A 27,201-nucleotide genomic window follows, 5' to 3' on the forward strand; every position below is an offset into this window, starting at 1 on the left:
ATCTCATATACATGTCAACAGGCAGGCCTGCATTGCGTTCCCAACGCCGTCATTCGCCCCCCCCCCCTCCACCCTCCAGAGACTGCTGGGCCCGTAGCCCGTATCTAGCGCGGCAAGCAGTCCATCCACGGTGACGGTGACGGATGGGTCGTTCGAACGTGTCGTTCCACGCAGCTCTTCGATTTCTTCGTGTAACAATCGGTCCCCGTTCCTGGATCCTCTACAACGGACAGTGCCACTCAGGAACATAAATAATTCATTGAAAATCACGAGCCGACTGTCAAACTGCCACCTCCAGAGACTTAGTGTATCTGCGCAGCAATACCGTGAGAAAAGATATTTACGCGATAGCGAAAGGAGGGGAAGTGTCTTTTTGGACTGCTCCGAAGTGGGTCTACATAGTTCTACGTCCGTCGATCGATTTGTATATTGGCTTCGGATCAGTGAATCGTGCGAACGGCAGGCAACGCGTGGACTTACACTTTCGATTCGGGCGCGTCGCCCGTGACTCAAGAGGAAATCGGACGTGGTCTCCCTGATCGCCTGCGGATGTTCCGCTGGGTACGAATCACCGTGACCATGGCCCGCGAGAAGGATTAACGCGGTCAGTCGAAATCCGAATATGTACGATTTTTATTCTGCCGTTGGTTCAGCCAAGATTCAGTTGTTTCGTATCGGTTCGATGTTTGGCATCGCTCTGTGAATTCAGCAGGTGGAATTTTTGTTAACTAAATAGACGAATTTAACTGTTACTTCTTCGCGTGATGTGATATTGAAATTTAGTAGAATGGGGAGGATCGCAGTCACCGCTGAAAGCGATGACTTCGAAGTAGAATATCTGCTATAGCATGTGATTTGAATGAAAGTTTAATGTAAAATATCGGGATATACAGAGTCGGGGGATTTCGAAAGTTTTATCTACACGATTCGGCGATCAAGTTCGAAAATTCTGCAAATTCAAAGAGAGCTACATTTCTTATGAAATCTTCATGTTCGAAAGTGCAACCTCACTTCCAATGTTCTTTAAAATAGTCTGTTTAAAGTGTCGTGTAGATTTATTGAGCGATATGAAGCTATTGTATAAATTAACGTAAAATCTGATGCTACGAGACAAAATTATTGGGGGATGTACAGTCGAAGACAAGCCGTTGACATGTCGATCTTCAGCTTTATTGTATCCTCTTCGATTTATTACACAAAACATATTCTTCTATTTCTTGATGAAGTTGACAATGCATTTCGAACTCATTTAGGTGTGTTACCAACAATCCCTTTGTTATCATTCAATCAACCGTCCTCTTCAACTTCATATATTCTTCACTATTTCATTTCGGAGTGCAGGTTGCCTTTACTATTACTCCAAATTAAGTTCCCACATCCTCGCGAAAGAGGGGCCATATTCCTCTTCCCAAAACCTGGCCACTCGAATCACTCTTCTGCGTTCTTCCATATGCATGCGATTCGAAGCCGAAGTCGACTGCCATGTAGTGTTCCTGATTTCTCTATATTCTTTGTTTCTCGAGAAATCGGAAATAAGATCATATTTCTTGAGAATTCTCGAGAAATTAAAAAAAAACATTGCGAAAATTATATTTTTGGAACAATGTTGATAATATTTATCAAAAACACAAGAAAACTTTAACTAAACGATTATTCCTGTCTAATTTATACGAAACTTGTGTAAATGAAAAAAATAGATATTAAATATAATTGGTAAATTTATTTATTTAATACAAAATATTTACAAAGCGAAACATTACTGTTTGGTTTTAAAATTTATTTTCAAATAACACTATGCGTCTAATGTAGCGGCAGCGAATCTCTTTATTTTTTGTGGCAAAATCTGTTACAGAAATTATAGTATTTCTCGAGAAATAAGAAATAAACAATTATAAAATTTCTCGAGAAATAAGAAATAAACAATTATAAAATTTCTCGAGAAATAAGAAATAAACAATTATAAAATTTCTCGAGAAATAAGAAATAAACAATTATAAAATTTCTCGAGAAATAAGAAATAAACAATTATAAAATTTCTCGAGAAATAAGAAATAAACAATTATAAAATTTCTCGCGAAATAAGAAATAAACAATTATAAAATTTCTCGAGAAATAAGAAATAAACAATTATAAAATTTCTCGAGAAATAAGAAATAAACAATTATAAAATTTCTCGAGAAATTCTCGAGAAGGAACACTACTCCCATGTGAGTCACCAACGTCCCCCCACATGCAATTCCAATTTTTCATTCAAACACTTACAATAAACGAACCCATGGATGTATACTGAATACGCCACTGAGCTACATGGTATTTACTCTCATATCTACACATTGGGATCAGTGTATAGGGTAAAGGGCCCAATTACTGACACCTAACCAATTACTGTCACCTTAAGCTATTTTACTTAAAATAACGAATAAATGAACTATACTGTATAATCTGTAGTATAGATTATAGGTTGAATTACATAATTCTTTTTGCGTATGACTTTACAACGATTATTTATTCGTTATTTTAAGCAAAATAGCTTAAGGTGACGGTAATTGGTTAGGTGTCAGTAATTGGGTCCTTTACCCTATAAATGCTCAAGAAGCGCGGGATAATCGCGTGGCAATTAACGCGCTAATCGTCAAAGCTCGTAGAACCGTTTGTCCGATTTAGACCAGGGAGGACCGATCCTCGGCAAGTCTCCGCAGAGCGATTAGCCCCCAGACATGTGTGCCGTTTCGGGGACCAATGCCAAGATCGGGGCAAAAAACGCGTATATGCGTTTCTCGCGCGACAACGAGCAGCTTCGAAGGCGAAAGAAGGCTACCGACAATAAGCGATGCTCGTATGACGTCCACGTATTTTCTCTCCTTTCCTTCGCTGTTCTTGCTGGCACCTGTCTCGCTCTCCCCTTTGACGGTTCTGCTGGTGCAGGCGGCAAGCGGCAACAGCACGTGGTATTGTGGGCGGGATCCGAATATGTCGCGAACACGATGTACCTATGTAGTATTGAAATTAATGCTGCTACAAATGCTGCGCTCATTTCATCTACTTTGAGTGACATTTGCGAGAAAATGGTGGCGCGTCAAAAATGTAGAATAACTTTGTGTTCGTTCGCTTATTTTCCGAGAGAAATGATTTTTCCTCATAAGACTAAATGTGCGCTAAATATTTTTCACCTGCGACTTGGGTATTGGCTTACCTGTCGACTATTACTTGCGCGGCCATAGGGTAAATGTCCCAATTACTGCCAGCGTCCCTGTTACTGCCACTTCATTTACTTTACGTAATAAACACGCGACGTATAAGGAATAGTGTAAAAGAGAATTTATCATAAAATTGGGACTGTTCTTCTTATTGTTATAGTACATTTTTTATATATTTATTCCTTACATTTTACGTTTTTTTTTTTAAAGGGGTCATACTCAGTCAGGAGGCCGAAAAAAGGGTGGTCTTTGGAAATTTTTTACTCAAAAGCTATAACACATTTCTCGAAAAATCTTTTTTCCTTTTAAGGATTGCATCTAGTACCGTGCATCGTAATTTTTTCGTTTAAAAATATCTATCAATAACTAAGTTATTGTCCATCACTCGAAGGTTCTCTCAAAAAAAGGCTTCTGCGGTGACCACTGCTGCTCGAAAGTCGATTATCTGAAATAAAAAATTCAAAAGAATTTACTTATTATATTATATTATCTAGTATTTGAACGAAGGCTTTTTTTTATCCGATGCTTAGTTTCCTTTTAATTGACGAAAATCAGGCACGATTTATGATGAAAATTGAAACTTTTACTTTAAACATCAGCCATTTTTTCCCAAATCAAGACATTTTATCAACAACAAATACACGATCTTTATTTTCTATATCTGCTTCATCTGCTTTATATATGGGTTTTTGTAAGAACTCATCTTTTGCTCGGCTGCATAATGATTTAATGGACACCCTGTACATGTAAGAATCAAGCAAGTACCAAAGCTGTACTGATGAATGTTTTATTGTTATTTGCAGCAGAATTTGCACGAGTACAGCTTTGGTACTTGCTTCATTCTTACAAGGATATTTTTATTGTAATCACATAGAATTGAAAAGGGAATTTTGTTGTCCATTATTATTTCAGTTACTAACAAGAAATTGTTTATAATTGGTCCGTATTAGCAATTTTATCTGCAACTTCAATGAAAACTTTCCATGGAAGTGGAACATTATCATTTTTCTCGTAGGACCTAGTAAATCTTCTAAAAGGTTCGTGTTAATAAAAACTGATTCCAATATTGTCCAAGTCTGCTTGAGAGAAAAGTAGATTCTAGTAGAGACAAACGTCAGAAAGTATAACTAAGCAGCTCCATGATATGTATCTCTCGAATTAGCACGAAATTTTATTGGGGAAGTTGGTACCAAAACAAAAGCAACGTAGTAAGGCGAAACTTGATTGTGCAAAAGTATGCCACAAAATTGCAAAAATATAATTCCTCGACGTTGCGTTACTCTCTTTGCATAGTTCCCAGCGTCTGCGAAACCTTTCATTCGCACAAGCGATATTACGTTTATTATCCACTGTGCCATAACAAATATAACGAAATATCTAATTTCTCTATATCCCTCGATGCCAATATTTTTTTTTATTATTAAACTACCGGTTTATTAAATAATTAACAATATTTCGTTGGGTCTGTTGAGATTATAACTCTCAAGATACGTGTCATCTATTATGCTTCTCGATTTTTACCAACTCAGTCTTCATCTGGATATTTGCATAAGCCTGTTTCACGCGTGTCAATCCGCAGCGAAATATTTATAGCAACGTAAAGAGCGACCGGCAAACACAGTTACGTGGTTCTTTCAAAATGTTTCCTGTTGGCAATATGTAATACAGTTACCGAGGTGATCGCAATTTTTGTTAACCGACACCCTACTCGCCAGCAAGTATGTGGTGCTTAATTAAAGACAATCTAGAATTCTCAGAAACTAGCGTGAATCCTCAATTGCGATATAAGCATCTGCTCCATTTCCCCTTAACCCCTTGCACACCAGCGTCGTCATATTTGCTGACCCAGTATATTTAGTAATTTGTTACTGGGGACTTTCGAATGGTGAAAAGTGAATCGAGTTGAGTACTTGAACTTTTTCGTACTAGATTCTTTTAAGTTGGCTCAATTTTTTTGGAGCCGCTCAAAGTGTCTTGGTGGTCACTACATTTTTTCGAGCATCTCAAAATTTTTCCGGCTAGCGATACTTCCTTCGAATCATTCCAACTTCTTCGAGTTTCATTAGGGTGGCTGTTATTCTCGACTTTCGAATTTTCTTCGCGGTACCCCCTCCCCCTCAGAATAGTTCCAATTAATAAAAAAAAATCTGTGTAAAATTTAAGCCATTTAAATAATTACTTAACACCTCGCAAAGTCGATTTTGTTTAATTATCCTCCAAGTTATTGATTATATAAAAAAAAACATGTTAAACAAAAGTTGCAGATCCAGACAAGGAGCATCTTTTATATTGTATTACTTTTTCGCATGCGACAAACGGTTTCGGAGAAAAGTCCGAAAAACTGAAAAATGTGAACAATTTTTTTTTCTAATTTTGTAAGCTTAAATGCTTCTCGAGCCCTTTTTATTTATGAAGGCTAAAACATGTGTATATTTATTTTTCAGGGACTATTTTTTAAACCTTTAGGAGGGGACATACACCGAGATTTTTTTTTACATATTTTCAATGTTTGATACGTCAAGAATGTTTTCCCAAAACATGGCACCGAAATTCGCAGGAATATACACGATATAGACATTGGAAGTGAAGAATTCTCACTGGTGACAGAGACGTAACAGCCTTAACCTGTAGCGTTGAAAATACAAAATACACATTTCTTTTAATCTTCATAAATAAGAAATGTTTGCGAAACATTTAAATTTAATTTTATTTTAAAAATCGGACCTGAAATCTTGTCCAGCACTATTTCTTCATAAAGAGTCACTACAGTATAAAACAGAGTGGATAATTTTAAAAAATTCTCCTGGGACCAAGTACATAATCTTTAAATTGCGCATTACCAAGATACCCTTGGAGGGTTGCAGGTACTACCAGGTAGAGACTAGGAGGTAATAATGCCATTAAGGGACTTGGAATACCTTCTGTTGAATGTGCACACACCCTGCTCAAAGGAGCAGGATACTCATGGGACACGCAGGTATGGATTCCACTGTCCCCTAATTGGAAAATCAGCTTGCAGTCCCTCGCCCTAATCCAAGCTCGCCCTAATCCTTTCCGCGAATTTATGATACGTCAATCGCCATTTAGAAGTAGTAAGGAATTTCAAGTCTCAGTCAGAATAATGGAAATTTTGTACCTAATATAGTTGACCAGCGGCCAATGCCGTGATGGAAACACCGGTTCCCGTAAGATCACCGAAGTTAATCATCACGGGGCGGCGTACTGGGGAAAGATGGGTGACCATCACCACACCACCTGTCTCCCGGTGCGTCGCTGCTGCTGGGCCCCGAAGGAGAGAGGAGGGAAAAAGGAAAAATGACTATCGTTCGTTGAGAAAAAAACAACGAAAATGTGTGATTCTAGTTCGGACCATGGCGACAGTCATGCTGATTAAAAATCTCCCTGATTACCACCGCCCCAGATACATGGTTCCTCCAAAATCGACCACGCAATCGAAGCGTCTTTCTTTCACAGCGCATATTACACCCCCTTATTTTGGGACATGCAAGCATTAAAAAAATAGGAAAAAAAATTGTTGTATTCCCAAAACACGTATTAATAAATAGACGAAACTTCAATTTAGTAAACACATTCTTTTTGTGACAAAAAAAATCTAAACAGCTGTACTTTATCAGGGCGTCACATTGGAAATACACCTTAAATACGTTTATTACAACTTCTTTGTTTCTTATGAATTACTACATAATCTATATAATCAGTTACATCGAAAAGTCGGTTGAGCCTTCATAACGCGAAATCTTATAAATATAATGATGGGTATATTTGAAATTTGGCAGTCGATTTACCCACCTGCTGTTGCAGCATACGCATTGGAAGCGTTGCTGTTTCTCGGTAGTCATAGTTTAGTCGAATTTCTAAACTTATACGTATACGATTGACATAACAGCTTCACTATTGGAAGCCTTTCTAGAATTTGAAACTCATCATTTCTCTTAAATAGAACCGTGCACTTTCTCCATATACAGTATCGTAGCTCGTAGCCTTAGGAAAGACAAGCACAGCGACTCGCATCGATAGGGATCATTCGTAATCATATTCCATTCATGCTTCAAGCTGCTTATGGATGGATGCAATTTGACTTCGGCCCAGAAACATTGTTTACCTAGTTTCGATCGCGTGGGCGAGCTTTCCCTGAGCTCGATGCACGTGTGCACTGTATCCACGTGTTGCTCTCGAAATACGAACGATCGTAAATTTCATTCCGCATTCTCTAATAGCGCTGGAGCAGCGTTAACGCCAGGAATATCATCCGCGTAACAAATAATGCAGCTCCATTATTCTGATCGTGTTTCGTTTCCCTCGACACAGACTGTTTACTGCTTCTTGACTTTCAGCTCGTTTGGAGAACACGTTTACGATATCGTTCCTCTACCCTCCTAATCTGATCTCTTCTCTCGCTCGTTCCCTTTAATCGTCAACTAGAACTAAAGTCGGTATCAGATATACAGGGTGATTCTCTCGGTGCGCCTGACCAAAGAGATGCCGCCTGGTACCCCGTGACGAGGTCAACCCCCCGTGGTGCCTCTCCTAATTTTATGGATTTCGACCCTCGAAGGGGTTGGAGTGCCTATTAAGAAGTGCGAAATGTCTTCGAATTCAAACCATTGATGAATTCTAAACTTTAAGGCCTGGTCGGCACCCTTTCCTGTTGTCCGATTGCAATCATCTTTTTCAGGGACTATTTTTTTTTTATGAAATGGCACCGTTCTATGGGGTGAGAGCAAATAAACATAAAGAGACATTTCGTCACGTATAAATAAGGGCCACCCTAATAGTACAAGACTACGTGTAGGGGAGACCGGGGCTATTTGATACGTTATTCTGTTTTCAATTTTTTTTTCATTTTTTATTTTAATCAATTACTTAATAACAAATATGCCAATATATACTTTGGTCCTTTCTCTTTAATATATAGTAAGCGAAAACTTCAGAAAATGCATACAAAATGAATGAAAAAATGTTATTTGGGCGATCAATTTGTATGCATCAAAACTATTTACTTTTTCCCTGTATAAACGAAAACAGTTAAAAAACGACTGTTAACGTCAATGTACACACACGTACGTTAGATTGTAGGAAATAATTGAACAACAAACTTCACATATCTCGCTGAAATGGAGCTACATATATACGGTCATGTATCAACTTGCCCCCTGTATCAATTAGCCCCGGTCTCCCCTCAAGTATTCACTTTGAATAAAGTGAAATAATTCGCGTTTAATCGGCTTGAAATAGACGAGAGGTGTTTGATCGCGAAATGTCTCGGCTAACAGATTCAACTTCGCACGGTTGAAAAATTGTAGATACACATCGCTATCGTCTCTATGAATGAAACCAATGGTCATTTAGACGAGACCAGTGCCATGTATCTTCACAATGAGCGCGACGATCAGATGATGTGTGCATAAGTACGTGCGCGCTACGCGCGCCAATCGCCTCGTGAATCGGCTTAGGCACTTTCACCGTGACTCAACTTGACTCATTCATCGGCATTCGCAGCGTGATTAACTCGGAAATCATTTGGTGACGTCAAACCACCGCGATGTGGATTCCACGGAACATAACGTGACGTCTATTCACAGTTTTGCCATGCTCGCCAAGGTGGACTGCTGAAATATTAGGGTGGTGACGGGGCTCTATAGTAGTTCGGGAATTTCAGGAACACGGAATTATGCTGTACGCAAACTCGTCGAGATCAGATAGCGCGTGGGTGGCTTTGAGAAGGCGTGTCGTATGCAATACTTTAACAAGGAGTTGAGTCACTGAAGTGGCTAGATAGGTAACTGTCGCCTAATAGAGATTTTTCAAATGTACAAGGGTAAGTAATAGAAAATTTCTTAATCATCAGTCAAGACCTGAAAAATCGGGGTTCCAATTCCCATACCCGTGAGACAGTAGAAGCTTTACTTTTTATCCGTGGAAGTTGAGCTTTGTGTATCACTTTACCATACAAGGAGAGTTCATTAGGTTAGGGGGTCACCAATTCAGTTCAAATTTTGCGCGTACCTAGCGTACACCATGTAGAATAATGTATCCAACGCGTGGAACATATTATTCAAAATTTCGCAAGAAAATTAAGTTGAAAGGTTTGTCGTTACTGGAGCCGCGTTGCTAATGTTGCTATCCCCCATACGTTAGGCACTAACAAGGAATGATCCCGAACCCGGAAATTCGAAAAAATCTGAGACTTTGCGAATATGTAGGGGATTTCCTCCTGATTATAACGCAATTTTTTTATGCCGCCCAAATTCACTCTAAGCGGGGGGAATTGACCCCTGAAAATCCGGTTATTTTCCGATTTTGTGTTGCAACTCGGGAACTGTGAAATAATTTTTTTTTACCAAATGATAGATCTAATTAAAAGAAGTGACTTTTGTCTTGGAACTTTGTTTCTATCTCTTACAGTTTGCGAGTTACAACACAAAATCGGAAAATAGCCGAATTTTCAGGGGTTAATTTCACCCCCTTCTAGTGGATTTGGGCAGCAAACAAAAATTGCGTTGTAATCAGGAGGAAATTCGCTAGAAGAAATAACTATGGACACACTATATTCCCGAGAAATCCCCATAATAAAATATGAAGGGGGTTCAAATTAAACGAACTTGGTGGCCAAAGCGTACTATAACTACAAACTCTAAACAATTGTTGTACTTTTGTCATCCATCAAAACTGATAAAAAGATATCCAAAAGGATCGAAGTGAACGACCCATAACCCAGCAAGAGATTTCAATAAAAGTGCAATCACCCCAAAAGAGGATTGTCATAAAATGACAAATTTACCTAATTCAACATCGAGTAACAAATTCACTTATTCGAATGGTACAGATAACGCTGAGATTATACTATAACGATAAAAATGACTACGAAGTGAATGCAGTCGCAGTAGATGCTGAGATAACGATAGGTCTAATGTAGAATGAACAACTGAGGCAACATCACCCGTTGGTTCCCATGTCTTCTATAAGTTTTGACGAGTTTTTTGTCACGAGGGAGCGCCTAGTACCGGGTGTCCGTTAATTTCTCTTAATTAAGCTCAATCGAGGTTAACGCACCCCAGCTTAACCCTAGTTTACCAAATCCAGCATAGCCTGCACCGAGTGTATAGTCTCTTCATTGATATCCTTGTTATTTGCTAATCTCTTTTGATATTAATTATTAAGTGATGCACCGGCAATTTTTCTTTACTTTTAAAATGAAGATTGAATTTGCCATAAAAACACATTCATTAAGATAATACTGCCTGACACTATTTCCTTTGTTGTCTACGACATCTTCCTATCTTTTAGCTCGCTCTTTTCCTCATTGTGCGAAGCGAAGTATTTAATTTCGACGCCAACGCTTTCGTCATTTTTTGTGGAATTTATTTCGTTTAAAAGATTTATGAAAACAGTATGTATTCAGTGAAATACTTATACAGTACTAAAATACTTATATTTCCAAGCATTTTCATAGATCAAAACAGACGTTTATTTAAAACCAAGCGAATGTACCGAAAAAAATTGAATTTCAGTCAAATTTCATCATTTTTAGACGAAGCATGTCCCCTGGGTTGTACAACGAATTACAAACCACCCTGTGTAAAGAAATAATCTTAATCTAATAATTACCATAAATAATCGCCTGAAATTAAAGGAGATTGGCCGAGATGGTAGGTATTCTGCAAACACATCTTATGTCGTCCTTTTTAAATCCTCCGGAAGACCTACTTCCGGAGGATGAGTATACATACCCTTCTGTCGACCCCATAAATAATAATGAATTCCTCCATCACTTTTCATGATTAATATCCTTCCAACGCGCTTCGTGCATGTTGCTAAATTGTTACAATTTAACAGTGGCGGTGTACAAACGAACATAAGTTAAAGAATTTTCAGGTTTTTTTTTAAATCTTATAAATACTACGTAAAACGTGATAATTAATTACCATCGAACTTTTCTCGTAAATAGAAGAATAATTTCCCAAAGGTAGTAGAATGGTTTGCAATTAGTAACAGTTGCGTCAATAGTGAAGAATCGAATTAAATGATTTCTTTGAACAGGTTTCGATTCGTTGCAGGAAAGTGCTTCCAAACAGCTCCGCCACTTCTGGTGTACTTCTGATTTTGATCGCAGTTTCCTTTTCGTGGGAATGCTTGTTCCCAAGTTGGTGCGATATGAATGCCCGCGGTTGCATTGAATTAAATAAATTAGCCCTTTACATATTTGTGAATTACAGTGTTACTTCTACTCTATGTAGAAAGTGATTGCGGAGAAAAAAAAACAGTCACAAATTTTCATATGAATTTTCACTCGTCGATTGTGGCTCCCCTCTTCCCTAATTCAAATTTTTCCTGGGATAATTTTTCCTATTCCATTGAACACAATTACAACCTATGTTAATAAACATAGGTTAATAAACTTCGAATAATTTCTTCGAATATTCAAATTTTCGAATACGAATAATTTCTTCGAATATTCAAATTTTCGAATATTCAAATTTTCGAATAATCAGGAGTATTCGAATAATCTGGAGTATTCGTTATAACAACGGGTGTAGAAATAAAAATATTATAAATCATCAAAATCTCAAATTCGAATTCCCTGGTATTCGAATATTTAGCTTAGATTATTTGATTATTTAGAATATATATAATTATTCGATATATTCGAATATTTAGCTTAGATTAGCCCTAGTTGAAATCTGTATTGGCATTTTCTTATTTCCGCTGCGCTCTCTGGTGGCGAAAATTAAAGCAGTCTAATCAGGTTAGCTGTCAGATGTAATTGGCAGTATTGGGAATTTCGACTGTTTGACGATCGATTTTGTAAAATTTAACAGACTATTTAATGACAAAAACATTATTGCACTGTTTCGATACTTGTGTGACACCAGTCCTGTAACGCGATTCACCCGATTACAGAGCTTACTTTAGTAGATGGCGCTCTCACAGTACTTCCCAATACCTACAGCTTGGTATCACGAAAATGGGGAAAAACAGCGACCCCTACCATTACTGTACCCCCTCTAAGAAAGGGTTAACCGGGTTACTTTGTGCCTGGTGCCACGAGTCACCCGGTTATGCGGGTTACCCTACGATACCGACAGCCGAACCCGATCAAGGTTACGGTTACAATCTCTGATACCAGCTAGGTTATCTGAATAGAATTAACGAATGAATAGAAGAAATACGTGTTACTTTCGTGTTCAATAACGATAAGGACTTGGGGAGCGTGGACATGTCATCATTTTCTCGAGGACCAGGACGAAACACCCGGCATTTACGTTCAACCATAACATTATATGGATACAGGAACTTTTGGGTGTAACCCCTATTGAAATTCAAACAAAAGCAGTTAAAGAAACTCTTCTGAGGTGGGAAACATGAGTGAACTCCGAAGTAAATTCAACAAAAATGTTTAATCTTATCTATAACGCGACTTGTTCTGCGTTAGAACAGCGTGCGGATAATTCTGTGCGTCCCTAGAATTCAAGGCCGAAGAATGGTCATCGGTCGCATTCGTTAGCATCCCGAATGAAATGCGTGCCGAGTGCAAAGTAGGGAAAACCCCGAGTGAAGAGGGGAAAGGTTTTCCCGCCTGCAACCGACGAAAACGTCAAGGCTGCGAAACCTTCGGTTTACATTTTATGACCCTTTGCCATGCCTACTGGTCGCCTTCTGCTCCCCTCGGAACAGTCCAAAGCCCAAACGCACGCCACACTTCTGCAGGCATAAATGACACTGTAAAGGTGTGTATCGACGTCGCGAGGATTGCTCGCGAGGCACGCCTGATCACTTTGCGAACCAAAGTCGTGCCTCGCGGAGTGGATTCCCCGTTCCTCTTCACTTTGCGAAGCAGCCTCGTGATGCTCCCGTGGCAGCTTTGCGCTACCTCGAGCATGATATTCTCCTCGATGCGAGGCTGCCTCGCGGCCCCAACAGCAAAGTGCAGGGCTAAGGTCGGTTTATACAGCCGCCCACCGAGCCGGGCCGTCCGTGCCGTGCCAAGCCTCTGTGGTAAGCTTATGGAGGTGAGGAGCTGCCGAGCTCGGTGGGAACTCGGCGGCTCTTCGTTGTCCGCTGGGCCCGGGCCGGGTGACCGCGCTCGCTGAGACGACGGGCCAGACGGGCCGAGTCCGTGCCCTGTCGAAGTGCAACGTTGCTGGATTTTAGGCTCCCAACGCGTAGGGTAAATCCCGGAGACGCGGTCGACCTAATATCAAATGGCTATTAAAACTAATATAGATATTAGCCACAGTAGATTCACCCTGCATAATGTGTAAAACGTCACGCAACAAACATCAGCAACCGTGACTATATACATACGTAGATTAGTTTACAATCTGGCTGAAACAAATTCGATAAGTGATACGAAACTGATCTGCCTCTCATTTTCTTCTATTTGCTCATCTATTTCCAGGCGTCGGAGGTTGACCGAAGTCGAATGAATCACTCGAAACGAAACAACGATTCGTCACCGTCGAAATGGACAATTTGGCCACGTGGTTGCTACGTGTTTCCGAAAACAACACGGAAAGCGCGATAATTGATGACGAGCTGTCGAGGTGACTAGAAACACTATCGCCATATACATACAAACAAAAGTGTATAGAAAGTATGAAATAAAAGTTATAGATCCTACTGTTTCAAAGTTAGTGCACTGCTATACTCGCGAAAATACACGCTTGCGTTTAAAAGAATTGTTATCAAATATCTGAAACGTCTCCGATGGTGAAAAAATCGTGACATCCAACGTGTAAGCCTCACACTGTAAGGTGTACAGTGGTGGTCAAAAGAAAGTTTAAAACTCATATTTTTGCAAACAGACTTTGCTAGACTTTACCTTTGTTACCTTGGTATCAGTGGTCTATTTTGGGAATCCCGGCAATCTATGCGATATAAATTTAAAGATATTACCTTTTCTAATGGAACTGTCTTATTTCTGTTATCGTGCACAGTTTAAACTTTTCTTTGACCACTACCTACGGGAATGTACACCTAAATCTCGTCTAAACCGCGTTCTTTATATGCCTAATGTAAACAACATTTGTGTTGGCTAACTAATGTGGAATAGCCTGTATAATTAAAGATCTTATTATCGCAATTAATTTTACAATATTATTCACCATTTCACACACAGTAGCCAAACAGTGCCAAGAAATGTAATTTTAAATACGAAACTAAAGATGTAATTTTATTTACACTTACACATTATGCATCTAATATCTTTTAACATTTATTTCTTAGAATTAGTTTTTAAGCGACCGTCCAGCAGTATTTTAACCTACCTAATTATAGAATTTTCATTTTTAAATAGATATTAAAAACTGACTGTAGCAAGATGATTGATTGTTTTCGCTCGAATTTCGAAAGTTTATTATTATTAAAAGAAAAAAGCAATCGTATATGCTTATACTTTTCTCAATATTTTGACGCGTCGAATGGACAAAGTATTTTTTAACCATTTTGTAACACTTTAAACTTTTTGTGTGCAAAAATTAATTACTTATAGTATGTACTTGTAAGATATTCCGCGTGCATCTGTCCCCGAGAAGATTTGAAATCTATCAAGTTTGTATGCATAGATTTCCGAAGGCGCTGAGGACATTCGCGGCTGTGATTGCCATTCTAATTATGATCATTGGCCTTACTGGCAATTTGCTGACAATCATTGCGCTGAGCAAGTATCCCAAAGTTCGCAACGTCGCAGCTGCTTTCATTATAAGGTACATTTTAGTCTGTTCGCGCGCGCGTAGGTTGCTGTTTTAACGGATGACCCTGTATACGTGTATCCTATTTTAGTCATTTAGAACACCGTATTGTATGATAATGAATAGTATCGATAAAATTTCTCTTGCAACGTTTGCAGCCTCTGCGTCGCAGACTTCGTCTTTTGTCTCCTAGTGCTGCCATTTGATTCCATCAGGTTCGTGGACGCTAGTTGGGCGGAAATGCGATTCCTCTGTGTCCTTGTACCCTTTCTGAGGTATGGAAATGTTGGCGTCAGTCTGCTCTCCGTTGCAGTCATCACCATCAACAGGTAATAAAGTTGAGTCTGTACAAAGGATTAGATGAATTCGAATGACATCACTGTAACTCTCAGGCTTACACTATAATTCTCAGTCTCCCAAATGGAACACTCATTTCTACCATTTGAAGTATTTAATTCAAAGGAAACTATTTTACAAACACTCGCGTACTGTTTTCCAGATACATCATGATAGCTCATCATGGCTTGTACAGCAAAGTTTATAAGAAATATTGGATTGCATTCATGATTTTATTCTGCTGGATTTTCTCGTACGGAATGCAAGTGCCTACCCTATTTGGAATTTGGGGTAAGACAGTTTGCATATACATATATCTTCGTTTATAAATACAGATCCACGAGTATCAGGCTCTTTCACCTCTTTTTTTCCTTTTTCATATCCTCCAGGCAAATTCGATTACGACTCAAACTTAGAAACCTGCTCGATCGTGAAAGATGACAGAGGTCACACGTCGAAGACATTCCTTTTCGTCATGGGTTTTGTGATACCCTGTCTAGTGATCGTTGGATGTTACACTAAAATATTCTGGGTTGTACACAGGTAAATAGTTATTTTCGCTGAATATTAATTACTGGGCGATTTAACTATAACTTACAAGAAATGGAGCGCAAATACAATCGCGGCCTAGATGTATTTATTATAGAACGTACCTACCCCTTTTGTCTGTTATTCGCAATTTATGTTTAAGAAAAATAAAATTCTATTCTATATTAAACGCCTTAGAATAAAAATGAAGGTTTCGTAGTAACAAACGTTCAAGTAGCATGAGTTTTAAAGAGCTTAACATAATTGGAATGTGTACTTAATAACAACTTATTAATAACAAATAACACGTTCTACGATTTGTAGATCCGAGTCGAGAATGCGAAAACACGCGACACCAACGATAAAATCGCCACATACACCTGGGAGGGACACCAGAGAAATCAAACAGAGGCGCAGTGAATGGCGGATCACGAAAATGGTCCTTGCCATTTTCCTTAGCTTTGTCGCCTGTTATCTTCCCATTACGATCGTTAAGGTCGCCGATGCTGACGTCAGATACCCAGGTAATGAATCACTTAAGTAGTGTGTAATAAATCTGCGCATATCGAAGAATTGCTTTACTAACATTTATCAAACACCTCTTGAGCTGCGAAAACGGACATACCTACCAGGAATTGTAACTTAATTCGGTGGGTCACATAGTGCGTTGCAAACTATTTTCTCTACTGGAATATCTGTACATGAAATTGGCATTTAAATAGTGATAGACAGTATGTAATTGGAAAAAGCAGAATTAATACAGTGAGCAAAAGTGAGCAAAGTCACCCCAGTTTACGGTACCATAAAATACGAAGTACTTACGTATTAATTTTTACCTTAAATTTATGTAACTCTTAAGAGCAATTATATAAGTTGCATCTTGCAGGTGCATCAATGCATGTCCTAGAAAATTGGAATTTGGAAATCACAGAATAGTGTACCTAATTTTCTCTATCTTAACATCAAACTTAACTACCAAACCCTACGACCATCCTTTATATTTGAAAAACGAATATCTATCTCCTATTTCCTTACAAATCCCACAAGAAAAAAATCACAATGTGCCTATGTATAACCGAGAATACTTATTTCAAAATACAAAAGAATTAGACACAATAAAATCGCCATACAATATAATCCAAAACAATCATGAAAAAATGATACCCCTCCCTCAGATGATATCACTGTCTCCCTAATAATCAGACAAACAATTTCCTACTTATGAAAATAATTCACCAAATTCAAGATATCGTTAGAAATTCTATTCTCTGAACACAAAATATTTTTTATACAATTATCCATTCCTAACGGTACCATACGTAGCAAATTATCTAACGTCCACGCATACACGTTGTTGTTTCCCCCAGAGTTTCACGTTGTGGGCTACCTTCTCCTGTACTTTGCCTCCTGCGTGAATCCAATAATTTACGTGATCATGAACAAGCAGTACAGGCAGGCGTACGCGGGGGTGATCGGCTGTTCACGGATTAGGGCGGGCCTGACACCCTACGGGAGCAGCGCGCCAGGCCTCCATCACCAACAGGACTACGGCCAAGGTAACTTCGAGCCCCGTCGCGTGGTAACGCTCACCAAGCTCTGACCGAACGCGAGCTAAGCGACCACACTTCGCTCACTTCGTAAGTCAAGGGCACAGAAATTCGCTGCTTTCTAAGATTGCAATTTCATCTTCCTTCCGGCATGTCAGTGTGTTTGCCTATCTCTTCTCCTATATGTTTGTGTGTGTATGCCTGTGTTAGGGTGGTCCTTATCTTTTCACCACCGAATTTTTTCGGCCGCACCACCTGGAATGGTCCCAGTCGATAAATAAATAATACGTGTACAAGATGGGCTTGATCGGATAATGACAAAATATGCCCCAAGAGCCCTCAAGTTTTATATGTAAAATCCCATAAGCTACTTACTGGGGACCCTCTGGCAAAGTTTTTCCAGCTAGATAGCTGTCGTGTTCTTCTTTTTCTTTTGTTTAGTGGTCATCGGTGTAACTTGCAGTGCCCCTACTGCTGGAAGTTGCTTCAGATTGTAATATAGTCTCTGCAGCTATTATTTTGGTGGCTATTTGACCGCAACCGGCCATGGGTTCGCTCTGCTTCAGGCTTGAATGGAGGAAAATGAAATTCCTTACATGGTTTAAAAATGCATCATTATTGTTTAAAGTGAGATACTAGTTGGTACAAAATGCAATATTTTTTTATGAATCTGCTTCTCATTCATTGTCTTGCATTAAGTGCAAGAATATATCCTTCTTATAGTCAGGAAAGCGACTTTCCCGACGGATTGGTACCATTCTAGGGGGTACAATCAAAAAGCTGAACAGTTCTTTCGTCATCTATTGCTAAGGACCACCATATACGTTCTCTAAACATCAATGCATTAAATGCAACTAGCTTTTTATGATTTTTATTTATTTCTTTTAATCCACGTTTATTTTTAATTTCGGAGAACAAATTTTCGTTTAAAATATTTTTTTGACTGGTATAATATTGAGTATGGTCTTGTGTGAACTGTGATCTCATAGTTGTCAGTTGTTTAATCTTTGGTGGTAGAACTTAATTGTTATGTTGTGATCTAGGTATAGTTTGTCTATTTAAATTGTTTAGAACGTTTGAAAAGGGAAATTCTGCTGGAGGAAAAGTGGGCCCTAAGATTTTTGTAACGAATTAGGTACATATTTCTTACTATTTATTCCTTACGACCTGTGATTTGTTGTATCTGTGGAGTGTGAGGGGTACTTCGTGGTGTATGCAGTCAAAAATAACATTCCATTGCAGCAGACCCTCTTGTGGTGAAAATCGATTTTGAATATTCAGAATCTGACGAGCGTGTCTGAGTTGTATATATATTTAAAATTCTTTACTTTCTTATATGACAAGTATTCCATTTTTCAAATAAAATTTCCAAACATCACACGATTTGACTAGTAGGTACTTCTAGAATCCTATTAAAAACAAACTTTGCGAAGAAATTAAAAATCTTTTCCAAAGAAAAATAAAGAAACGGGTATGCGCAGATTTGTAGAATTCGAAAACTTAAGAAACATGGTATTTTCTACATTCTCAGTAACTTTTAACATAATAGAAGATAACTATCTATAAAACTACAGCCGTAAAATTATTTGAACCAGGAATACTGAATTCAACGACCAATACCCGAAATCGAGATTCTCGAAAACTACTTAAGGGGTCATCTTCGTTCAAATACTAGATAATATAATATAATAAGTAAATTCTTTTGAATTTTTTATTTTAGACGATCGACTTTTAACCAGCAGTGTGGTCACCGCAGAAGCCTTTTTTTAGAGAACCTTCGAGTGATGGACAATAACTTAGTTATTGATAAATATTTTTAAATAAAAAAATGTCTATGCACGGTACTAGATGCAATACTTAAAAGGAAAAAAATTTTTTTTGAGAAATGTGTTATAGCTTTTGAGTAAAAAATTTCCAAAGACCATCTTTTTTTTCGGCCTCCTGACTGAGCATGACCCCTTAAGTCTCATAAAAAAGATGTATTCTGCATCTTCGATTTATTCGAAGACGAAGAATCGCCCCCTTCTCGTTACACCACGAACGACGCCCCGACCTGTATTTATAAACTGAACATCTTCCATTGCAGAATAACAAAATTGCATTCAAAGACGTGAGCATTCGAGCTAACCATGCCCATGAATCATCCGGTTCGTCGGTTTTCCTCATTAACAGTTCCCCGCTTGCTGTGCTTATTGCGTTCCGTTGATTGTTGAAGCACGCGTTCGAAGGAGAACCGGTATTACGAATCCGACGTCTATTTTTTACGGAGTTTCTTTTTGTCCAGACTATTCGAAGGACTTCAGCAAGACGATGGTATCGACGGTCTCCATTGCTATGAATCCCGTGAGGAATTCTCAGCTCGATGAGGGACCCTAAAGTCTGGGCTCGAACCGATGAAGAAAGAGAAATTAATGCAAATATGTTTAATCCTTTGAGCATACAGGCAAAAAGAGAATGTTTGACGTTCAAAGATGTAATACGGGACGTTTGCAGGATATACGTAGGTATGCAAATGAGAAGAAGCCTGTAAATGGACGAGGTTGCTCAAGGGATTAAAAAAAAACAACAGAGGATGAGAACGAGAGCAAAGGTTACAGCGAAACTGTTAAGTGGTAGAAGAATGGCCATAGTGTATTGTATAATAGAAAGTAGAAGTAAGTTATTTGTCGAGTGGCTTGTGAGATGTTCACAGAGGCGCAGTGGATGATACTGCGTGTACCTAATGCTCGAGACGCTGAGCAGTATTCTCGAATTTTTACCAAAGGTTTCGCAGGAAATATATTTGTATATAGAAGACCTTACGTTAATTTCTATCGATATAATGTAAGAAATACAGTGACAATATGAATGGACTTCGGTAACGTTATGTTTTGAACGTTACGAAGTCTCCAGATATTTATTCGATACTCGCCTTGGTTAAACTAAACGCGAGAAAGTACAAATTAAATACACTTTTCTATTACTCATGCTTTAACTTCTTCCTTCCTTGAAGTGGTGTGTACCTAACGAATACATAACATCACCCTTTACGTTAATTAACTTTCGTAGAAATATATACCTAATGGCTGTAAAAAAAAATTGGTAACTCTATTAGCACCAGCTACAATTGTTGAATACAAAGGTCCCCGGATTTTATCGACGTTACTTTAAATTTAACGATGCATCGCGATAACACCCGTATGAGGCTCTGCTGCGTAGACATATATAGACGAAGCAGAAGCTGGGACTATTGGCGAGGAGAACGGTAGGCTTGGAGGGGAAAAGGCAGAAGTCAGATACAGGCACGTCGGGTTAGCTTCGGAAGCATTCGGCACGCATAACCACTGCGTTACCCGATTTGCCTGTATCGCTCCCTCTACCGCGAATCTTACACCCCCCTCAGCTTACGCTCCGTCTATATATGTCTATGCTGTGCTGTCGAGGAATAAATATGTTGAATGCTTCCTAGTCCTTTTGTTCCGTTAAAATACACATTGGATGCGTTACGCTCGCAACACGGACGAATTACGAGTGATATCGTAAACATATTAAAACATATGCTCCGCGGGTAAAAGTTTGTTTAAAAGAGAGATAATTCTTTGGAACAACGATGATTATGGCGTAAATGACACTTGGAGTTCGATCATGATTTGCAGCACCCGCTTTTCTCTCGGATCGGAGGCCTGTCCCGCAATCTCACAGAATCTCGAATTCCTCCGTCAATTTTCGTTTTGAGAACGTTTTCCACTAAATAACGCATCGCCACGTCTGTAACAGCAGAAAAAGATCGCTCGATATTGGTGTTTATAGGACTCCAATCACATGGTAATTACCAATTACTAATTAATAGAAGAAAAATACACATTTGAGGAGATTATAATATAGTGATAACATTTTTTTGTGAATGAAATTATTTTTGAAAACTTAAAAGATCAGCTTAATTTTTTTTGTTTTAATGGGAAGCAATATAATATTTTGTAATTACGTCGAAAGTGATTGCAAACAAGGATTCAATAAGATACGATTATGGAGGGTTTTAATAAGTAGGTATAAGTATATGTGCCTTAAAAATCTGAAATTCGATATTCTGCCATATTTATCGAATTTCTCAAATATACTATGTATTAACTTCCTCATCTGCGTGTCGGTTTAAAACTTGTTTTAAAACAAAAATTGTTCCCAATAAAAACGAGATTCTCAAGTGAATTTTTTTGATAGCAGAAATTTATACAAATATAAAAACGATGTCTTCCGCAATTTCCACTTATTGTTACACAAGGAAGCACTTCCTTTCCAATCTTGCTATGCCACACTGTGTATCAACAAGATTTGGAAATTTATTTTTCAACTGTCAACTTCAATGATCGGTAATGGAATTGAAATTGAACGTGGAAGCAAACTTAACGCAGCATACATTGCAACTCATTGTCAGTCAATATTGCACTCACCAATATTCGTATTTTCTTTCGCAGAAGTTATGTACCAACCCCCTATGTTATTTTCTTTGCAAAATTTTGCAATTTGCTCGGTTGGAACTACAGGGCAAGGAATATCGCACTTGTTCGCCAAAAGGACTACTGGTATGTTGGATCCATCTGGTAGCGTGACCTTTTCCCTCAGGTCGTTAAGCCATTTTTTTATCGAGTGAAACGTTGCTATCCGTGAAATATCGAAAACTAATGCTGCAGCCACTCTGAAAAAGATGTTTGAATTTATAGTGATTATCTGTTTGGCATTGCTTATTTAAAGTTAGTATCTTATCTACTGAAAAAGTACCTACGCGTATTTGTAATAAACCCTGGTCATGTACCCAAACCTTTCGTGACCAGCTATGTCCCTGAAAATTTAAGTGGATCAGTGTACGAAGCAAAAAGCTGCGCCATATTAATTATTAAAAGCCGATCTGTGTTTCATAGGCAAAAAATGCTTCCATCCAAAACCTTTTTGTTTTCTATTTAGATATTTGCCAATTAGAATATTTTACTTCGATTGAATGATACTTCTTATTTGATTGAACGAGTATCACTCGATGATAAAGTTCAGTTTACATAAGAAGAGATCACATAAAATATAAATAGTTATAGGAAATATTTAAAAAAAATATTTTTCAGTTCTTAAACATTCCTTTGAATATGTATTTTGCTTTTTTGTATCTGCAAGAAAACAAAAAAGGCATTTTCCAATGTTATCCAATATAACATGTAATACCCACGAGATTATTCAAATTTCTCGTATTTTATACAATACTAGCAGCATCCCGCGTCTCGGCTTTGACCGAAATATTAGCGTGATTGATTCATAATCTGTAATCTGCAATCTGTAAACTCGCGAGCCCTCGGCCACTTTTTCCCGCCGCGGTGCTGTTTTGCAAGCGAGAAGCGGTCGCCCGGTCGCCACCTGGCGGTCGCGTCCCAAACTACTATTATTTAAAAAAAATAAAAACGGTAGAACCTTCCTGTTGCCAGAACGAACAAAGTGATGTAACACATTTGTGCGTACAGTTCATATTTACTGAGAAACCGCATTTCAAAGTATGCAACTTCAATTTTATACAATAGTATAGATTACAAATTTACATACATATGTAGGTAAACAGTCTGTTTAGACTTTACTGGCAAACGTATTGTAACTTCGACGTTTTTGTCGAATAAACGCATAAATCAGCATTAAGACAAATGAGCGTATTAAAAATTACCATAGTTGCATGTTTATTTTAGTGTGAGGGTCCCATTCAAGCGATTTTATCGCAAAATCAGCTCCTATGGTGATCTTGTAATTGGACGTGAATCTTCCTGCAAAAAGTGGTCGTGATGATTAACAAATCAATATTCCTCGAGTATTAATTACATTTCCCAATATTGTCAATAAAAAAACAACCAAGCAATATCAAATACATAATTGCTTCACTCACTGTCGAAACAATACTCATTTCAATGAAACTGAAACCACGTATCAAAAAAATATATGAAAAAAATTTTTTTGTTAAATTAATTTACTAAAAATACACTAAAAAATAATTATTTTCTTGTACTACAATTTCGATGGTGCTATGTGACTTTAAATAAAATCATACAAACTCTGTGATTATCCTGTAGAATTATAAAGAAAAAAGATAATCGCAGAGTTTTTATGATTTTATTTAAAGTCACATATCACCATCGAAATTGTAGTACAGGAAAATAATTATTTTTTAGTTTTTAGTGCATTTTTAATATACTCGTTTAACATAGATTTTTTTATATTTTGTTATTTTCTAATTTTTAGTGTTTATGGATTATTCTTTCATTTTTTTTATAAAAAATTCAAGACAATTGGACTGGTGGATATGGGTAAAAAGTGAGTTGCCAGATTTGAACCATACAGCAAACATACAGAGGATCGAAGCTGAGTAAAATCATTTAAAAATACAAAAAATTGCAATAAATTCTGTTGGGTTTTCAGCGTTATCAAGCACTTTATACAGTTCTTTTTATGAGTGATTAATTTAGCACAGATTAACTGAATTGGGTCAAGAACGAAAACAGAAGAGTGATTATTTTCAGTTCATTATTGATTGCAGGTGTAGCATAAAATGACGCACATCTTTGGGGTATTAGGATACCTAGATAAGATGACACGTGTGATTGTGCTATTATGCGCAGGGCCGTTCCTGGCGGGGGTGCAGAAGGTGCCTCCGCACCTGGGCGGGCAAACCTAGGGGCGGCCGCAGGCCGTCTATTATATGTCAAATTTTGATTAATAAGAATAATAATCGAAACTCTTTTGCATGATAACTGTTTAAAATTATGTATGTATAGATATAAAAGTAATCACTGCATAATAAATTCTTAATTAAAGAATACTGAATTAATAAGGGCGGCAATATTGTTTTTGCATCTGGGCGGCCAAAACCCGGGAACGGCCCTGATTATGCATATTTCTACTTGCGGCACGATAAGTGTATGTATAGGTATGTATTTCAGTTAATATGTTGATTAAAAATAATTCAACATGCAGAAGTCTTTAAATTGAATGTATACAAATAATTTATTAATATTTTTGAAAAGTTTGAGGATATACACTATGATTAAATATATATGGAATATCAGCAGGTCCATTACAGAATGATTATTGACTGAAAAATATTTTAAGTTCGAACGTTATCTTCTTCATTCGATTTGTTGTTGTAATTTTAAACAATAATGATTCAGGTTTGCAGATTTAACTTGACTAGATATTTCTTCTATTGAAGTATATAAAATATCATCCGTACGAAGGTACGTAGAAAAGTTTTTACTCATTGACTAATTATACCCGGTAGTATGAAAATACAGAGAACGAATGCATTTGGAAATGTCAGTTCGGAAATATTTGTAACCGTCCAAGATAGCGTCAGGAAGAAAGTGCAAACATGTTTTGACGTTCGAGATTAACGAGATCGAGCAATTTGACTTTCTTTTTAAGATAAATGCCCGCGTTACAGAACATGGAGAAATATAATGTTGTCCAAAACCAAACATGGTTTATGAATATGTACGTGGAAACAATTACCACGAAGTATGACTCATCGTGATGACTTTTTTTTCGCTCGTCTTTTCTTTTTCTAATTAAATTGATTATTGAAGTGTGAGAAATTTTATGAAAGAATTGTGTTGAAAAGACTACCCAATCTTTCATCGACCACTTTTGTTTACTGTCTATTATCTTTTGTCCCCTTTAATTAATTTCGTAATTGTATTTTTTTTATTTAATCTCAATATTCTTCGAGTTTGATATTCGATAAAAATATTCATCGCTTTGATAACAAATCAACTTATGAATGAATGACTAGAGGAAAGATAATGAATTTTAATTTTTAAAATTCGTGAAGTACTCATTATTAAATCAATAAATAAAATACTTTCAACTTGAAGTTTAACAATTTGTTCAACTTATTCATTTGCTAATTTTAATGGAAAAATAAAACTCTTGGCTGATAAAGAGGACGGGGTCAACAATTGTACCACTTATCATACATAGATTTCATTGTTTTATTTGGCAAACTTTCAATATCGGTACATTCTTTATGGCTGCATTAAACAAAGAAGTTCCGGTGAAAGAAAAGGAGGGAAAATTTTCCCCTGTGATGGTTTACATTTGCCCTATCAATGCATCAATTTTTAAAAATTTTATTTGAATTAATTCCTTAATAACAAATATGCCGAAATATACTTTGGTCCTTCCTCTTTAATATATAGTAAGCGAAAACTTGAGAAAATACATACAAATCGAATGAAAAAATGTTATTTGGACGATCAATTTGGATGTAACAAAACTATTTACTGTTTCCCCATATAAACGGAAACGGCTAAAAAACGATTGTCAACGTTAATGTACACACACGTACGTTGGATTGTAGGAACTAATTGAACAACAAACTTCACATATCTCGCTCAAATGGAGGTGCATATATACGGTGTCGAGATAATTCGTCTGTATCAACCTGCCCCTGTATCAACTAGCCCCGGTCTCCCCTACGTGCACACATTCAGTCACTTTACATAAACACCATTCTATCAATCAGATAAAACACTCGAAATAGTACATGTGATTTTCATTACCTTCTGTGTATCTCCTCACGAGTGCAGTTTTCCCTGAAAGGAATTAAGATAAGATCGTTATCCACATAATCTCTCCGCCTCTTGATCACTCGCGATGAACTCGTTTCTGAAGATGTTTCGACATAATTCGTATCGAAAGTAAAAGCACCATTCCTCTAAAACATCGTGCTCGCTACGATTCCCTCGGTCACACAAATTTAACAAAATTCGTCCAACCATTTCTGAATACCCGCGCAACGTACGAACGTCACAAAGTGGAGATCGTTGAACGATTTACAATATCGAAGGTGTCCAATGTGAACAGGAAGAAAACACTGTGCCTTGCAGAGATATAGTGGCCAATCAGAGACCCACTCGGGTGTAAAGCAACATTGTTGGGGATTCGTGCCGTCAAATGCATTCTTTGCCACCCGTTATTTGAACACATTTCCGGACCTTGCAGCACTAACCTCCAAAGTGGACGCTGAAAACGAGCCGCGGGCTCTCGAGTTATCAACAAAACACTCAACGGTGTTGCACAAAAGTTCGCCCCAATATTTCTGCAAGGCACAACAAGTTGAACAGGTATCCACGGTGTCGAATATTCGAATGCAACTAAAACGATCTCGACGCACCGACGCCATAGTCGCCGATCACGAGGAACTTGAATAGGAACTCCTTGTGGCCGAACTTGGACAGCAGGACATCAGAGTCCCTCCTTGGCTTCCGTCCATTCATCTCGATTGAAACTTCGATTGGAACCTTCGCGGTGCTCGTCTCCCGCTCGAACGGAACCACGCGTATTCTTCGTATCCTCGTGCTCTCAACTTAGATGGCAGACCATGGACTACGAGAGGAAGATGAGACGGTCTCGAGCCTCGACCTCCAGGGGTCGTCTTCTTGCGGCGCTTTCCTCCTGGATCTATTGTGCTTGTAGCGTGCCGTCGCCTCTATCCTCTGCTGCCTCGTGGTAAATACTCTTTCGCTCTCGTGAACTTCAATTTCGGATATCAGAAACCGGCACTGTTAGCTCCTGATATCCCCCTCGGCGTATATCCCAAGAGAGTTGCTCGCTCGTAATAGCAGCATTTAATTTGACGCGAGATAATCTGTATTTGGCACGCAAGTGTGCGAAGTTATTACCGAGAAGCGTGGTATCGCTGCAAGTTACTGACGCACACTATTCTCAGCAGTATAGTGTAAGTGTGTAATGCCAAGGTTCTTGGAAGCTGGTAACATTTTTTCTCGATTGAGCTTCCTTGCGGAAGCTTAAGTACTGTGCATTTAAGACGTAATTGCAATGGACGACGTCGATGAAATGGAGAATTTTAATGGGCCTAATTTT

At 38.0% G+C, this 27,201-nt stretch overlaps 2 protein-coding genes across 6 annotated transcripts; one reads left to right on the top strand and one right to left on the bottom strand.

The window, feature by feature from the left end:
* The first annotated feature begins 132 nt into the window (after positions 1-132).
* Positions 133-20,281, top strand: Moody (G-protein coupled receptor moody). Of its 3 annotated transcripts, none has more exons than XM_076806636.1 (9): positions 133-604; positions 13,618-13,762; positions 14,783-14,923; positions 15,067-15,237; positions 15,408-15,535; positions 15,634-15,787; positions 16,097-16,296; positions 17,140-17,409; positions 19,604-20,281. In XM_076806636.1, exons 2-8 carry the CDS (start codon positions 13,683-13,685, stop codon positions 17,370-17,372), a joined length of 1,107 nt encoding a protein of 368 aa, XP_076662751.1. In that variant the 5' UTR covers positions 133-604; positions 13,618-13,682; the 3' UTR covers positions 17,373-17,409; positions 19,604-20,281. The 3 variants fall into 3 exon arrangements, with proteins under 3 accessions (XP_076662751.1, XP_076662750.1, XP_076662752.1); XM_076806635.1 differs by having other exon boundaries at positions 17,140-17,328; XM_076806637.1 differs by lacking the exon at positions 13,618-13,762 and having other exon boundaries at positions 17,140-17,328.
* Positions 20,123-27,122, bottom strand: LOC143365984 (ras-related protein Rab-38-like). Of its 3 annotated transcripts, XR_013084633.1 has the most exons (7): positions 26,492-27,122; positions 25,878-25,910; positions 22,994-23,090; positions 22,079-22,135; positions 21,747-21,991; positions 20,465-21,066; positions 20,123-20,377 (listed from the first exon to the last, which is right to left on the bottom strand). XR_013084633.1 is itself a non-coding variant. In XM_076806649.1 (6 exons), the coding sequence occupies exons 1-6, from the start codon at positions 26,592-26,594 to the stop codon at positions 20,942-20,944; spliced, it is 660 nt and encodes a 219-aa protein (XP_076662764.1). In that variant the 5' UTR covers positions 26,595-27,122; the 3' UTR covers positions 20,123-20,941. The 3 variants fall into 3 exon arrangements, 2 of the variants coding, with proteins under 2 accessions (XP_076662764.1, XP_076662766.1); XM_076806649.1 differs by having other exon boundaries at positions 20,123-21,066; XM_076806651.1 differs by having other exon boundaries at positions 20,123-21,066; positions 26,482-27,122.
* Between the last annotated feature and the right edge of the window lie 79 nt (positions 27,123-27,201).

Source organism: Andrena cerasifolii, chromosome 2 (genome assembly GCF_050908995.1).
Source record: "Andrena cerasifolii isolate SP2316 chromosome 2, iyAndCera1_principal, whole genome shotgun sequence".
NCBI classification, from domain to species: Eukaryota; Metazoa; Arthropoda; class Insecta; order Hymenoptera; family Andrenidae; genus Andrena; species Andrena cerasifolii.